This window comes from Lipotes vexillifer, unplaced genomic scaffold (assembly GCF_000442215.2).
Source record: "Lipotes vexillifer unplaced genomic scaffold, Lipotes_vexillifer_v1.1 scaffold1484, whole genome shotgun sequence".
NCBI lineage: Eukaryota > Metazoa > Chordata > Mammalia > Artiodactyla > Lipotidae > Lipotes > Lipotes vexillifer.
The window spans coordinates 271,656-289,260 of record NW_006798010.1 but is presented as its reverse complement, the minus strand read 5'-3'; the positions used below and the strand labels follow the sequence as shown (position 1 = coordinate 289,260).

The following is a 17,605-nucleotide window of genomic DNA, read 5'->3' as shown; positions in this document are numbered from 1 at the left end:
TTCCTGCTAACTTTTGATTGGATGACAGACAATGTGAATTTTATATTGTTTGATGCTGGACAAATTTATATTCCAATAACTATTACTCAGCTGTGTTCTGGAATGTAGTTACATTTCTTGGAAACAATTTAATCCTTTTGGGTCTTGCTTCTATGGTTTGTTAGGTGTGACCAGGGCAGTTTTTATTCCAGGGTTTATTCCAGGGTTAATCCCTTCTAGAAATCACACTTGGTGCTTTTCCTATTTGATGGGTGGGCACAGACACTGTACTTAGCTCTGTGTTGCTGGTGGGCACTGTTCCCTCTAATCTTAGATGGTTCTTTCCCCAGCTGCACATAACTTCCTTACACACATGCCAAGTAGCAGAGGCAAACCCTTGGTACATCGCTGGCGTTCTTCCCATGCATCTCTCTCCTCTCTGCTCTGATCTCCTTCACTCCCTGACTCTCAGCTCTGACTCCTCATGACAGGCAGTCTGCTGGGCTCCATCTCGGATCCTTCTCTCCACACCACATCCTGGAAACACTCTCAAGGCCATGAGCTCGGCAACCACAGGACTACCCTTGTATGTTTCCCATCTTTCAGGGATCACTGTCCTTCACTGTCTAAAGTTCAGTGGCTTGTTTCTTACACACTACTCTCTTCTCTTTTCTCAAGCATGAGGGTAAGCCCATTTCCTAATGCTCCATCTTGGCTGGAAGCAAAAGTTTCCTGATGCTGTTTTTAAACTATTGTTATGGAGAGTTGTATAAGCATCCAGAAATATACAGAAGATTATTATGAACCCATGTGTATCCATCACCCAGTTTTAATAAATAATCAGCTCATGGCTAATCTTGTTTCATTTCTAATCTCACCCATTCCCCCACCTCCCAAATCTCAGAGTGATATCATTTCATCCATCAATATTTCAGTGTGTGTATATTTCTTAGCATAACCTCAGTAACAATATCACACCTAAAACTGACAATAATTCTTTAATATCATCAGGTATTGAGCAGTGAGCTGCTTGACTAGGGGGCAGGAAGAGGCTGGGAGAGTGGCAGTGAGGGCACTTGGAGTTGGTTAAAGGGACACAGATCCTACTAACTGCATCACATACTCCATTAAGAAGTCCACCCACAAGCTGCTGCGGATGTCTCTTCAATGAAATTCCATTTAGTCTGCGTTACTGAGTACACGGGGCTAGGAGCCCTGAAGGAACATGCCTATCAGGGGAGCAAGGTAGAAGAACACAAAAAGGTGGGTAGCTCAGGTGCAGACATCCTCCAGAAAGACTGCAATGGATGTGGTTGGCTTTCCAGAGAGGAAGCATTTAATTTCAAGCAGCCAGTGATGGTACCTGGGGTTACAATCTTCCCTAAGGGAAGGGAAACGAGGGATCTACTTAATAGATTAGCGTGCCAGAACAGAACTACCACACATAGTCCTAATGGTCTCAGTTTGTTTTCACAAGTATTTAAATACACTCACCCATCTAAGGAGAAAATGTTTCCTCCTCAATGGGACCATGCCAGAGGAGGTGTCTTGGAAATTGGATCCTGGAGAGGACTTTTTTTTTTTTTTGGTTATTTCAAATATGACTAATCTAACGGCAGAGCTGCCCCCACTGGGGACAGGACAGTAGGGGGAGGAACCTGTGGTTTCATTTCAGTAATCATTTCTAGATTCAAAAGTAATCCCGGCTCTGGCCAGAGGCCATCAGACCTTCTCCTCTAATTCCCACTCAGGATTCACAGTCACGAGGCTGCTTTATTCTTCCCACTCAGGGACGTGGGACTTGCTCACAGCAGCCCTCTAATCATGCAAATTTGAAAAAAGTTAGAGCAGTGAATTCTCCTGGTAAATCAGGTGACGTGTGTTCAAGACTGGGCTTCAGATCTAGCTTGACTGCAGAGAAAGGATGCTCTGGGTAAATACGTGTGGTGAGTCTGGCCTTGGGACACTTTTATTTCTCACTGTAATTAAAAGTGTGACCATTCTGGAGCCCACTTTGGTTTCCTGGGTGTTTAATAAGTTAGTGTGGCTCTTGGAGCCAAAGCATCCTGGGTCAGCCACGGCGACTGGCCAGGCTCCAGGCAGAGGGCCTTTGGGCTCCTCCCACCTGTGAAATGCTCCATGGCAGCCTTGTGGGTTTGCTGGGGGTGGATGATCAGCTGTCAGGCTAAGGAGAGACTTCTGCTAAACACATGCTCCCCTGAGTTGCCTCCATCTCTCCCCCATTTCTTGGGTGTATGCTTTGGAGCATTACTGCATTTATCTAAGCCAGCAGCTGCTGTCCCTGTATCATAGGAACATTTTCAAAGGCCAAACGTAAAGGTTAATGGAATTACCTGTCAATATGACTGGCAACTGATTGGGAGTTGCCTCTCCATACAAGCTGCACCACCATTTGCAAATTTCCAAACTAAATATACTTCAAACCCAAGGAACTCAGTATTGGAAAAGGGTATATTTCCTCATAAACAACTTTAGAAACTTTGGTTATCAAATTACCAACTCAACTGGTAAACATACATGCATTTTAAAATACGTGGACAGCTTCCCTACGTGCATATATATTTTTGAGAATACGATTTAACTCACTTGTCAGCATTGTCCTTAATTTTGAAAATTCCACAAAGATTCTGAAAAATTAGACTAGGGACATGTGAGATGTTAATTTCCAGTGAATGTTTTTTCTAAATGCAACCTGGCTTCTTTGCTCAAGGATATTTTTCCCCCATGGATAGCAACATAAGTGAGGCATGGAAAGAATATCTTGGTAAAGCTGCAAGGCCTGAAATTCACAGTTATTGTAAAAGTGTGAGAGTTGCTTTCTCTTTAAGTAGGGAACTGACACTTTAAGAACTCATGTGTTTGGCCTCCCACTCGAAAATCTTTTTAACCAACTTTTAATATATGTCAAGTGGCCAGACAGTGCCTGGCACATGAATGTTAGCTATTAGTTCTAGTGTTTGAATAGTCTTTTTGGTCCCTTGAAGTGGTATTTTATTTGAAAAGTTAATTAGTCACATCATAAAATGGGTTACTCAAACATTCCTCCAGTGATTCATTAAAATTCTTCCGAATGGAGATAGCATACGAAATGCTGCTATACTCTACAAGGACACAGTGGGTACAGGAATCAATGGTAGGTGATCCGGTTTTGCAGAAAAAAACCTTGTACTTAGTGTCATAAGTGGATTCATGTGTGGTTCTGCTATGTCCTGACTGTGTAACTTCAAGGAATTTTCTTGGCCTCGGTTTTCTTGCCTATACAATGGGAAAGCTAAGACTCTGTTAATGTGTTGCATGGATTAAATGAGACATCACATTTAAAGAGCCTAGTGTCTGATATAGAACAATGCCCCATAAATGCTAACTACTGTCATCAATGCTACTGCCCTTGTTTTTAAGAACTTCTTTTTCTTATATTTTATATATCCCTTTAATTTAATCAGGAAAACTCCCTTTAGATTGGTTCCATTATTATCAGTTTTTAAAAACTGAAGTATAGTTAATTTACAATGTTGTGTTAATTTCAAATGTATAGCAAAGTGATTCAGTTATACGTACATACACACATATATATGTATATATGTATTTTTTCTTTTTCAGATTATTTTCCAAAGAACTTCTAATTTAATGAGGAAAAAAGTATGTGATCAATTATCAAATAAGACACAACCAAATATCTGTTGTAATGGAAATCTACAAAGTTCTGAGGAAGGGCAAGGAATGACCAACTCATTCCAACTCTTCCTAGAAACTTCTTTCCCGGGTATCCACTCTCTCATACCTCAAATCTCTGTTCAGATTCCATTTATTTTAGTGAGGCCTTCTCTGACAACCTTAACTTAAAATTGCACCCATACCCGCACCCAGTACCTGCTCCCTTTATACGGGTTTCTCCATGGCATTAACCACTAAAATACCATCTAACTTATTTGTGCTGTTTCTTGTTTGTCTCCATGCACATGAGGATTTCCATCTGGTTGCTTGTTCCTGGTTCCCAGCAGCCAGATCACACTATTGAGGGGCTAGCATGTGCCAATGGTGGGGGGACAAAGTGGGCAAAACCTGGAAGGGTCCCTGCTGTCATGGAGCTTGTGGTCTAACTTGGAAGAGGAGCAGAATAAAGAGTGAGACAGAGTGTGTGTGGGGGGGAGTGGGCAGCACTAGACATGAGCTTAAACACAAGCACAGAGCTGGATGGTGTGTCTGGGGAGAAGGATGGTGAAGGGATGCAGTGGGAGATGAGGTAGAAGGGATGGAGCAGGGCTGGATGCTGAAGGGACTTGAGTGGCTTGTGAAGGAGTTTATTCTCCAGGTAGAGGGGATATCAGAGGAATCTGGGAAACAAAGTCACCCAACCTGACCTTTGTTTCAGAATGACCACTTGACCAACTGGCAGAGGGAAGCCCGCGGCCAGGTAAGGACACACCCTTCCACCCAGAGGCTGATTGTTGTTCACTTCCTCTGCCTTTGTCTCTGCTTATCCCGTTGTCCCTATCCTGCCTTTTTTGCCAGATTTCGATCAGCCTCTGCTACTCTTTCTTCTCATTGGCTTTCCTCTGCTGTACTGTGATTCCCATCACTGTGTGTTTTTAACTTTTTATTAAAAAAAAAATTAATTAAAAACACACAATTTTTTTTACTTTACTCTTTTTAAAAATTGAAGTATAGTTGATTTACAATGTGTTAGTTTCAGATGTACAGCAAAGTGATTCATTTATACATACACACACACATATATGTGTAGGTATATATACATTTTTTCAGACTCTTTTCCCTTATAGGTTATTACAAAATATTGAGTACAGTTCCCTATACTATACAGTAGATCCTCGTTGGTTATCTGTTTTATGTATAGTAATGTGTATCTGTTAATCCCAAACTCCTAATTTATCCCCTCCCACCTTTCCCCTTTGGTAACTGTAAGTTTGTTTTCCATGTCTGCAGGTCTTTTTCTGTTTTGTAAATAAGTTCATCTGTATCATTTTTTAAGATTCCACATGTAAGTGATATCATATGATATTTGTCTTTCTCTGTCTGGCTTACTTCACTCAGTATGATCTAGGTCAACTGTATCATTTTTTAAGATTCCACATGTAAGTGATATCATATGATATTTGTCTTTCTCTGTCTGGCTTACTTCACTCAGTATGATAATCTCTAGGTCAATCCATGTTGCTGCAAATGGCATTATTTCATTCTTTTTTATATGAATAATTGAGTAGTATTCTATTGTGTGTATATATATACCACGTCTTCTTTATCTGTTCATCTGTCGATAGACATTTAGGTTGCTTCCATAAAAACACACAAATAGTTTAAAAAACACTACAGAGAGGGTCCATGTACCTTTCACCCAGCTTCTGCCATCACTGAAAATTTTTTACCCTTAGAAAGATCTGAGACCTCACAATGAAAAGTTTTTGTTCTTTGAAACACTGACTTTTAGAAAAATCTTGACCCAAATAACTTTGACAATTTAAAGAACCCACCACACATAGGTAACCATGGCCTTCCCACTTGTAAAAACAGAAGACAGGTTCCAGGGTATATGAAGGAAGGACACCCCACTGCATCTCTCCTACTGAAAGCAGCTATTCACCTACAATTACGTCATTATTACTTCACCTACTACTTCATTATTCAGAGAAGTAATGAGAGCAGGCAGACTGAGGAAGAAGACCACAGAACTGGTGGTGAGTTTATCACTTTTTATTTCCAGTCTCTCTGATGTGAACTCAGTGCAGCCCAGAACTCAGAAGTGGGCATTGGTTCCAAGAGGAGACCTCTCCTCTGGCTCAAGAAGCAGGAAGGGGGTCTACAATGTTCAGAGAGAGTGTAGAAGCCCCTTATTTATCTTTTTTTTTCTTAAATTTTTTCCCTCAGTTCTCTTGTGCCTCAGACCTCAAGCAATCCTGTGGCAGCAATGGGAGATGGCAGGAAATCAGAACAGGAAGGCAGAGAACCTTCCTCTCTAATCAGAGGAGCTGTGGATCCCAGCAGGTGTGGTGAGCCCCACTGCTGTTGCTCTCTCTCTGGCCTCTGCTCAGCTCTGAGATGGGTGCAGTCAAATCAAGCGTGCAGGAGTGCGGGGCAAACACAGCCTCAGGGTGCTGGCTGAAGGGCTGGACAGCAGAGTCCCAGGGACGCAGAACTATCGAGGCGATTATGATAAGGCAGGAGCTTGGGAAAGCAACCCCTTAAAGTTGTTTATGAACTCTTGGGCTTACCCCTGAACTGCACATGTATGGATCTGACCCTAAATAGACTCCAGAGACTTGGAGCAGTAAAATATGGGACAGACGACTTGCCTAAGTCCCAGACTGGCCAGTAGGTGGTACATACACCAGACAGATCCAACAGCACTTCTCAAAGACTTGAAGTCGAAACCACGATCCACAGAAGTCTTGGGGAACTGAGGACTTGTGGTCTGAACCCTACTGGGTTAATTACTTCCTAAAACAAAAATAACAATATCTTCCATAAGATTTAAAAAATAACCAAAGTCTCAAAACATAATATTCCAAATATATAGGATACAATAGAAATTTACTCACTATACCAAAAAACGCAGGGAAACCTCAATAGCAATGCTGGGATGCCATAGATATTGAAATTATCTGACCAAGACTTTAAAGCAGTTATTATATTTTCTAACCAGTAAGAGAGAGCAAACACTCTTGAAAAATACAGCAAGTCTCAGCAAAGAAACAGAAGATATAAAGAAGAATCAAGTGGAAATGTTAGAAATGAAAAAATTCAACAACTAAAATAAAAAGTCATTGGATGGGCTCAGTAACAGAATGGGGATGACAGGGGATTCAGTAAATTTATAAGTAGATCAACAAAAGTTACCCAACCTGAAAAACTGACAGAGAAATGATTGGAAAACAAATTGAGCAGAACTGTAGGGACCTGTAAGACAATAACAAAAGGTCTAACCTTTATATCATCCAAGTCCCATTAAGAGAGGAGAGAAATGTGCAGCAGAAAAATATCTTTAAAGAAATAATGGCTGAAAGGCTGGTTTAAAGGCAATCAGTGCAATACATTATATTAGCAGTTTAAAGAATAGACACAACTCAATCATATCAGCTGATGTAGAAGATGCATTTGGAAAAAACTTAACAACTATTCATGAAAAAACTTTCAGCAAACTAGGACCAGAAAGGTATTTCCCTCACCTGACAAAGAACTTCAACAAAAACCCATTCTATATAAAGCTGAAAGACTGAAAGCTTTCCCTCTAAGATCAAGAAAAAAGCAAAGATGTTCCCTTTCACCACTCTTATTCAACCTTTTACTGGAAGTCTTAGCCAGTGCAATAAACAGGAATAAGTGAAGAATAAGAGTAAGGTAAGAAAAATAAACAAAAGGCATACATTGGAAAGGAAACAACATAACTGTCTACATAGAAAATTTCAAGGAATACACACATAGACACACACTCTTGAACAAATAATTGAGTTTAGTAAGACTGCAGGATGTGAGGACAACATGGAAAAAACAATTGCATGTTGAATATATATGAGCAATGAACAATTAGAAACCGAACTTAAAAAAAACTCAATACCCATTTATGATAAAAACCCTGCAGAAAGTGGGCATAGAGGGAACTTTCCTCAACATAATAAAGGCCATATAAGACAAACCCACAGCCAACATCGTCCTCAATGGTGAAAAACTGAAAGCATTTCCACTAAGATCAGGAACGAGACAAGTCTGCCCACTCTCACCACTCTTATTCAACATAGCTTTGGAAGTTTTAGCCACAGCAATCAGAGAAGAAAAGGAAATAAAAGAATCCAAATCAGAAAAGAAGAAGTAAAGCTGTCACTGTTTGCAGATGACAATATACTATACATAGAGAATCCTAAAGATGCTACCAGAAAACTACTAGAGCTAATCAATGAATTTGGTGAAGTAGCAAGAAACAAAATTAATGCACAGAAATCTCTTGCATTCCTATACACTAATGATGAAAAATCTGAAATTGAAATCAAGAAAACACTCCCATTTACCACTTCAACAAAAAGAATAAAATATCTAGGAATAAACCTACCTAAGGAGACAAAAGACCTGTATGCAGAAAATTATAAGACACTGATGAAAGAAATTAAAGATGATACAAATAGATGGAGAGATATACCATGTTCTTGGATTGGAAGAATCAACACTGTGAAAATGACTCTACTACCCAAAGCAATCTACAGATTCAATGCAATCCCTATCAAACTACCACTGGCATTTTTCACAGAACTAGAACAAAAAATTTCACAATTTGTATGGAAACACATAAGACCCCAAATAGCCAAAGCTATCTTGAGAACGAAAAAAGGAGCTTGAGGAATCAGGCTCCCTGACTTCAGACTATACTACAAAGCTACAGTAATCAAGACAGTATGGTACTGGCACAAAAACAGAAAGATAGATCAATGGAACAGGATAGAAAGCCCAGAGATAAACCCACACACATATGGTCACCTTATCTTTGATAAAGGAGGCAGGAATGTACAGTGGAGAAAGGACAGCCTCTTCAATAAGTGGTGCTGGGAAAACTGGACAGGTACATGTAAAAGTATGAGATTAGTTCACTCCCTAACACCATACACAAAAATAAGCTCAAAATGGATTAAAGACCTAAATGTAAGGCCAGAAACTATCAAATTCTTAGAGAAAAATTTAGGCAGAACACTCTATGACATAAATCACAGCAAGATCCTTTTTGACCCACCTCCTAGAGAAATGGAAATAAAAACAAAAATAAACAAATGGGACCTAATGATACTTCAAAGCTTTTGCACAGCAAAGGAAACCATAAACAAGATGAAAAGACAACCCTCAGAATTGGAGAAAATATTTGCAAATGAAGCAATTGACAAAGGATTAATCTCCAAATTTTTTTTTTTTTTTTGCGGTACACGGGCCTCTCACTGTTGTGGCCTCTCCCATTGCAGAGCACAGGCTCCGGATGCGCAGGCTCAGCAGCCATGGCTCATGGGACCAGCCACCCCGAGGCATGTGGGATCTTCCCGGACCGGGGCACGAACCTGCGTCCCCTGCATCGGCAGGCGGACTCGCAACCACTGTGCCACCAGGGAAGTCTTTAATCTCCAAAATTTATAAGCAGCTCATGCAGCTCAATAACAAAAAAGCAAACCAGCCAATCCAAAAATGGGCAGAAGACCTAAATAGACACTTCTCCAAAGAAGATATACAGATTGCCAACAAACACATGAAAGAATGCTCAACATCATTAATCATTAGAGAAATGCAAATCAAAGCTACAATGAGATATCATCTCACACCGGTCAGAATGGCCATCATCAAAAATTCTAGAAACAATAAATGCTGGAGAGGGTGTGGAGAAAAGGGAACACTCTTGCACTGCTGGGTGGGAATGTGAATTGGTACAGCCACTGTGGAGAACAGTATGGAGGTTCCTTAAAAAACTACAAATAAAACTACCATATGACCCAGCAATCCCACTACTGGGCATATACCCTGAGAAAACCATAATTCAAAAAGAGTCATGTACCAAAATGTTCATTGCAGCTCTATTTACAATAGCCCGGAGATGGAAACAACCTAAGTGTCCATCATTGGATGAATGGATAAAGAAGATGTGGCACATATATACAATGGAATATTAGCCATAAAAAGAAACAAAACCGAGGTATTTGTAATGAGGTGGATGGACCTAGAGTCTGTCATACAGAGTGAAGTAAGTCAGAAAGAGAAAGACAAATACCATATGCTAACACATATATATGGAATTTAAGGAAAAAAATGTCATGAAGAACCTAGGGGTAAGACAGGAATAAAGACACAAACTTACTAGAGAATGGACTTGAGGATATGGGGAGGGGGAAGGGTAAGCTGTGACAAGCGAGAGAGTGGCATGGACATATATACACTACCAAATGTAAAATAGATAGCTAGTGGGAAGCAGCCGCATAGCACAGGGAGATCAGCTTGGTGCTTTGTGACCACCTGGAGGGGTGGGATAGGGAGGGTGGGAGGGAGGGAGACGCAAGAGGGTAGAGATATGGGGACATATGTATATGTATAACTGATTCACGTTGTTATAAAGCAAAAATTAACACACCATTGTAAAGCAATTATACTCCAATAAAGATGTAAAAAAAAAAAAACCATCTACAGAAGTTCAATTCCTCCCTAGATATATATCTTACAAAATATGTACAGGATGTGATATGCTAAACGCTACAAAATATTCATGAAAGCACTCAAATAAGGCCTAAATCAATGGAAAATATAGCTACACTGACTTCATGGGTTGGAAGACATAACATAGTTAGCATTGATTTATAGATTTAACATAATTCCAAAAAAATTCCAGAAGGAAACTTTATAGATAGAGGTAACCCAATCTTCAAGTTTATATGGAGAGGAAAAAAATAGGATTCTTGAAACACTTTTGAAAAAGAAGAATAAAATTGGAAGAATCATGCTGATTTTAAGACTCACTACAAAGCTATGGTAATCAAGATGGTGTAGTATTGGCAAAGGAATGGACATATCGATCAGTGGAACTGAACCGGCGTCAATAAATAGTTTCCTACAAATACGCTCAGTTGGTTTGTGACAAATGTGCAAAGGCAATTCAAAGGACGAAGGATAAGCTTTTCAAAAAAGGTTTGAACAACCGGTCATCTATATGCATAAAAATGAACCTTACCCTAAATTTCACATGTTATACAAAAATCAACTCAAGATGAGTCAGAGATCTAAATGAAAACATAAAAGTATAAAACTTTTAAGAGTTCACACAGGAGAAAATCTTCATGACCTGGTTATGCAAAGGTTCTTAGACATGTCATCCGAAGTATGATCCATAAAAGAAAAAAAATGATAAATTGGACTTCATCAAAATTAAAAACTTCTGCTCTGCCAAGGGCATTGCTAAGAGAGTGAAAAGTCAAGCACAGACTGGGAGAAAATATTTGCAAATCACGTGTCTGACAAAGGATTTATACTCAGAATATATAATGAACTCTCAAAACTCAACTACAAAAAAAAATAGCAACCTAATTTTGCTGAGAAATAGGAAAAAGGCTTGAACAGATATTTTGCCAGGGAAAATACACAGATGAAAAATTATAACATGAAAACAATTCAGCATCATTAGTCACTAGGGAAATGATAACTAAAATGATGAGGAAATACCATTCTAAACCTACTACAATGGCTAAATTTTTTTTTAAAAAGCCAAGAGATGGTGAGGATGTGGAGAAGCTGGCACTCTCACACGTTTCTGGTGGAAACGCAAAACGGTATTGCACTCTGGAAAACAGTTTGGCAATTTCTTTTAAAGTTAAACATATACTTACCATGTGAACCAGCAATCCCTCCCCTGTGTTTACCCTAGAAAAATTAAAACTGTGTTCACAAAACCCCTGTTCTCAAGTGTATCTCAGTTCTAGTCTAACTGTAAAAACTGGAAACAACTGAATGCCCCCTACCGGTGAATGGCTAAACAGTCCATGGTCCATCTCTAAAACGGGTACCACTCAGTAGAACAAAGGAACAAACTATGGATATGCACAACAGCTCAAATGAATCTCAAAATAATTATGCTGAGTGAAAGGAAGCCTGTTTAAAAAGATTAGGTTCTGCGTGACTCCATGTATATAAAGTTCTCGAAAGAGACAAAACCAAAGTGATAAAAAACAGAGCAGGGGTTGCCAGTGCCCAGGGTTGGGGAAGGCACAGTGTTAAAGAGAGCAGGAGGGGTACTTGGGGGTGATGCGACAGTTCTGTGTTCTGAAAGCGGTCATAATAACACAAATCTATACACATGTTCGAATTCTTAGAACTGCACACAAAAAGTCATTTTCCTGTATTTTCCCTTAAAAAATAAAATTAAAGAAAAAAGAAAAGAGTTGACAACTCTTGCTTCCAATTGAAGCCTAACCAGATATCAGCGGCAAGGTCAGTACTAGTTGCAAAGAGGGCAACCACAGACAAGATCTTCTGCTACTGTCTGAGCATCTCTACACGCTGGTCACTCCACCGGAGCATTTACATCACAACTCCTAATGTTTACGATCACCCTGGAAAGTGGGTTAGGCTCATTGTATAGAAAAAAAAAAAAAACTGAGGCTTAAGGGAAATGAAATAATTTGCCCTACATCTCGTAGCCAGTAAATGTTGAGTCTGGACTTGACCCCAGCCCTTGTTGCCAATCTCACCGTAAACCTACGTCTCCATATGACTGCTCACTGAAATGAAGAAAAGCAGTGAAAGCTATCAGGGAGACATTAGAACAGCACTTTGATTCACATATATCACAGATATTCTCTGAGCATATTTTATTGTAAACCCCGAGTTTGTTTGAAATTCTGGGAGGTTCAGGGAAATTTAAAAACTACTGCCATTTTATCAGAATCCCCCAATAAGTGGCTAATTTTCAATAGTATTGAATAGTTACCTCCAGTTACCTTCATTCAATAGTTACCCTAAGTGCATGAAGGAATCATTGCGACTTAACACTACTTGACCAAGTATTTGCTAATTTCACAAGTAGGAATTTATACATATGAAGCAAAGATAAATTGTTTTAAAATTTTCCCCTTTCACACACAGGACTCTCCTAAGAAGTTGTAATTGGTTCTTCCCACTTCTTCCCTTCACCCCACGACGAAAAAAGAAATTTCAAAAATACACAAAGTAAATCCATTTTAGAGACTGGAACTAAATATTACTTTTTATTTCATTATGATTATAGCTGAATAACTATCTCAAAACATTCTAAATATGGACTATGCACATTTTTCATGTACTGAATGAATGATATCTATTCTAAAAGCTTGAGGATGAATTTGCCTTCTTGCTTGTGAATTATTTTCAACTATTTTATTGGCTATTAGGTGTTTTTTCACCAAAAACTTTGGCCTGAAGTATTTTTGTCTCAGCTAAGACAAAGATAAGAAGCTACGGTCTCCAATAAAAGTGTTTTTTTGAATGTTCTCTAATTTCTGCTTTACTAAATATATTTTCTTTAAAAAATAGGTATTGGTAGATTTTGACTCAGTATGTGTAAGCTTTAATGCAAAGCAAAGCTTAGCTAATGCCTTCTGCTCTTTTACTGTAGAGAGCTGGGTGATCTATTCCATTACCCAAAGAAAGACAAGAATAACAAAAGTGATTTCATCATCCACACCTTCTTTTGCTTTTTTAGGAGTCCAAGTACCACCCTCGTCAGGTAAGAGAAACCTTCTTATCTTTTGTCACTGGGTTGGGGGGTGGGCTGGAGGAGGCCTACCTTCCAGCAGGTCTCTGGCCAGACCAGGTTCTGCCCCCGTGGACCGAACAAAGTCTGACAGGACTGCGTCCATATCAAGAGTCATAGGATCGTGTAGAAGGGCCGCCCAACACTCAGCCGAGGTGGGGTTTGGAAGCAGGCTAGAAACCATCCATCTGCAGGAGAGAACAGAGAGGCAAACATGATGGAGAGAAGAAACCAGTTCTGCTTGCTGTGCCATATATTTGAGCCAATGTGGGACATTGCCTGATTGCTTGATGTGTGACAGTAAATAATAAAAGTCAGACTCAAATGTCCTCCCTTTGTAGCTGCCACAGGAGAGAGGGGGCATTCCCAGCTCAGTGCTTTCTACTTTGCGTTCTATTTCAGTGACTACCGATTGAAAAGGTTGGTCTAGGTTGGTCTAGAAAAATTAAACACTGGCTCTTAAGATTCATTTGGAGTCGCTAGATTTCTAATCCCCTTCCAAGTTATGCAGACGTGTAACACTTCCACAAATGTAATTGTGTTGCCACTATATCCCACCTACGCCTTTATCACTGACCCATCCCTGTGCCCACTTCAGCCCTCCCCCTCACTTGGCTCTCAGGAAAGATTCCACATCAATCCAGAGTTGACAGAAATACTACACTTGCTGAAGAGGATAAACCATTCGCCAACTTTCCAAGAGTTGTCATACTCACAACAACAATCCAACAAAATTCATAAAGCTCTCAGATTTCCTAGGCAGAATAATCCCAGTTAGGGGTATAAAACAGTGCCCTGCAGCTTGACCACAGGCCAACTGTGCCAGCCAGTTGCTGGGGAAAAACAACCAGCACACAGCATGTGAGGGTGACTCCCACCAGTGAACCAGGGCCACCAGTGGTAACACAGTTATGCCTGATAAAGCACAAATGCACACTCTGTCTCCTTCAATAAGGGGTTGGCAAATTATGGTCCACCACTTGACTTGTGAATAAAGTTGTATCGGAACCAACCACGCCCACTCATCGTACTGTCTGTGGTCACTTGTGCACGTGGCTGAGTCGAGCAGTTAAAAAAGAGAAGACCATAAAGCCCACAAAGCCAAACACACTGGACTTCCCTGGAGGTCCAGTGGTTAAGAATCTGCGCTTCCACTGCAGAGGGCATGGGTTTGATCCTTGGTCAGGAAACTAAGATCCAGCATGCCATGCAATGCGGCCATAAATAAATAAATAATTAAATAAACAGATCAAATTAAAATTAAAAAACTAAACATATTTACTATTTGGACCTTCACAGAAAGTTTGCTGAGTAAAGATGATGGAAAATGTTATCCTAATGAGTATGTAATTAACTTTACATGTCGTGGGGTGAGTTTAAATCCCATGCTATTGATGAGTGTCCCGTTCCTTTTTCAAGATAAGCACTTGGATGGGCTCTGCTCAGAGGGCTAGGTCTGTGCCGACTGCTGCTGCTTTAGAGCCAGGAATGCTGGCCTAATCTCAGCCCCAGCTCTGCCCCTGTGATGAGCTGTGACATGCTGTGTAACTTCTCTGAGCCCACCTGAGCATTTGTAAGAGTTGGAGAAATAAGCTCATCGAAGGTGCCAGGATGGAGGAACGAGACAGTGGGGCCTGTGACCTCAGAGACATTCACTGTTACTACACCAGCTTGCACATGGCTATGACTGGGGTGTGATTTTTGAGCTGGTGTGGCTCGAAAATAAGAAAATGCTTTGACCTAATGTATATGGCTCCAATTAGAAGATTGCTGTCTTCCTTCTCTCCATGTACTGGGGCCTCAGCCAGGAGAGCCTCTTCTTTGGTCACTGCCACCTGGGGGACAAAGCAGAAGATAAGAGCATGTTACTCTCCTGACAGACAGGCAGAGGCTGAGGCTTTGCTTCGTGTCACAGGAGGTGCACCTGGGGCTCGGCTGACTGCCTGCATCAAGCCCGCTGCCTTCCTGGGCCCTACAGGCACCTACTTACTGGGTGGCCATCACCTCCCATGTCTGAGGGCTTCTGCAAGGGGGGTGGTGTCTCAAATTTCTTCCTTGTAGCAAGTACTTATATTTCAGTGAGGATCCCTTTCCCATTACAGAGCTGTTTTCAACCGTCATAGTAAGCACCTCATCAACACATTGAATCTTGCATGTTTTTATTGTTATAACACATACATAACATGAAATTGACCATTTTAACCATTTTAAGTGTGCAGTTCAGTGGTATTAAGTACATTCTGCATTATTGTGCATCATCGTCACCACCATCATCTTCAGAACTTTTTCATCTTCCCCAAGAGAAACTCTGTCTGCATTAAACAATAACTCCCATTTCCCCCCTCCCCCAGCTCCTGGAAACCACCACTCTACTTTCTGTTTCTGAATTTGACCACTTCAGGAGCCTCCTATCAGTGAATCACATAATATCTGTCCTTCGGTGACTGGTTTATTTTGCTTAGCATTGTGTCTTCAAGGTGCATCTGTGTTGTAGCAGGTGTTGGGATTTCTTTCCTTTTTAAGGCTCATCTTAGTTCAGGATGCTGTCACAAAATGCCACAGGCTGGATGGCTCAAACAAGGGACATTGATTTCTCACAGTTCTGGAGGCTGGCAAGTCCGAGATCAAGGTGCCAGCAGCTCCGGTGTCCGGTGGGAGCCCACATCCTGGCTTGTAGATGCCACCTTCTCCCTGGGTCCTCACGTGGCAGAGTAAGCAAGCGCTCTGGTATCTTCTCAAAAGGGTACTAACTGCATCATGGGGGCTCCATCCTCATGACTTTGCCTAAACCCAATCACCTCCCGCAGGCCCCACCTCCTAATACCATCACATTGGGGGTTAGGGCTTCAACATATGAATTTTGGGAGGTCACAGCATGCAGGCCACAACAAGGCTGAATAATAATCCACGATATGGATGGATCACACCTTGTTTAGCCATTCATCTGTAGCCGGACCCTTGGTTATTTCCAACTTTTGGCTGTTACGCATAACTCAACCTAAATTATTTCTACACTTACACCAGGTTGCCAACCTGGGACCAAGACCGGCTTTCACCAACGCTGCAATGCAGATTCATGCCCACACCTCCTCCTCTGTGCCTTGTCCTCCGCACAGACAGAAATTAAAGGGTGGGCTTCAAATGAGCTTTTCGCCACATTCAAGTACAAATATTTGCGTGCAAGAGGCTAATGTGCACGTCCCCTTGAAGACTTATTTCTTAAACCTAATGCCACTGAGGCCACACATTCACGTACTGTGACGACACAGGAGGAGCCAGGCCAGTGGGGACACGGGCTCCTGGCCACCTTGGCCGTCCTCACCCCTGCTGCCCCATGCCAGCCCTCCAGAGAGCACTGCTGGGCCCCTCGACCTGCCTTGCATGGCCAAGGCACCCCTGGCCCGTTCTAGCCCTGGGAGGGCGTGGGTGGCCATATCCCAGCCCTATATCTTGGCCCTTGGACAGAACTTCTCTGAGGGTCTTGCCTCCTGCCCTGGGGACAGGGGTGTGTCAAGCTGTTCCCGCTGTGGCTTTGCCTTAGGAGAGGCAGTGCAGTCTGGGGATGGGGCTTGGCCCTGGAATCAGTCTCTCAGTGCCAAAGTGGCTCCACCACCACTGCCTGTGTGGCCTCAGGTACACTGTTTAAGTTTACTCATTGGTGGATTAAAATCATAATAGTACCTCTTAGCCGATCTAAAGTTTGAAGGAGTTAGTGCATGAAACACACCGGCCCACAGCGCATGCTCAGTAAAAGCGAGCTATTATGCAACCGGTGATGATAAGGACAACACTCGCCTGCCCAGGTCTCCACTGAGGAACAGAACTGCTGACTCTGGAAGCGCTGAAGAGCTAGCCTGGATGATGGAGGGGATGCATGTGTTCTCACTGCTTTCGCCCAGTCCCGCTGGAAATACCAGCAAGTTTGCTAATTGATTACGTGTAGGCATGGATGCAGACAGGCAGGTGCCCGTTCCCGAGAGCACCAGAGGCATGGTGTGCCCCTACCTTGCCGAGTATCACTGTTCAGACACAGGCAGGATGACAGGCACCCTCCTTCCTGGCTGTACCTCAGTCCCTGAGTCCAGGGCAGATGGATGCGGAGGCCTGGAAATGCACAGTGGGACGCTGTGGAGAGCCAGGCAGGGGGGTCAGGGGAGCTGCTTCTGCACCCAGCATCCAAGATAATCCTGGAGCCTCCGTCCCCTTCCCTGCAAAATACAGCGCTTTGGCTAAGTGAGCTAAGGACCCTTTCTGTTGTAACATCCTGTGGTTTGAACGTCTCAACAAAGAGAGAAGAGCAGAAGTTTCTGCTTGTTATGTGAAAATTGATAAAAAATGAAACCGAGAGTCCTT

The 17,605-nt window shown here is 41.7% G+C and overlaps 1 protein-coding gene across 1 annotated transcript in view; it reads right to left on the bottom strand.

Moving 5' to 3' along the window:
• The window catches only part of OTUD7A (OTU deubiquitinase 7A), a 185,913-nt gene extending 172,443 nt beyond the window's left edge, over positions 1-13,470 (bottom strand). Inside the window, exon 1 of the mRNA XM_007470030.1 lies at positions 13,286-13,470. Coding sequence (XP_007470092.1) covers positions 13,286-13,436 — 151 coding nt within the window. The 5' untranslated portion in view covers positions 13,437-13,470. The remainder of the gene's footprint in view (positions 1-13,285) is intronic.
• Positions 13,471-17,605: the final 4,135 nt, after the last annotated feature.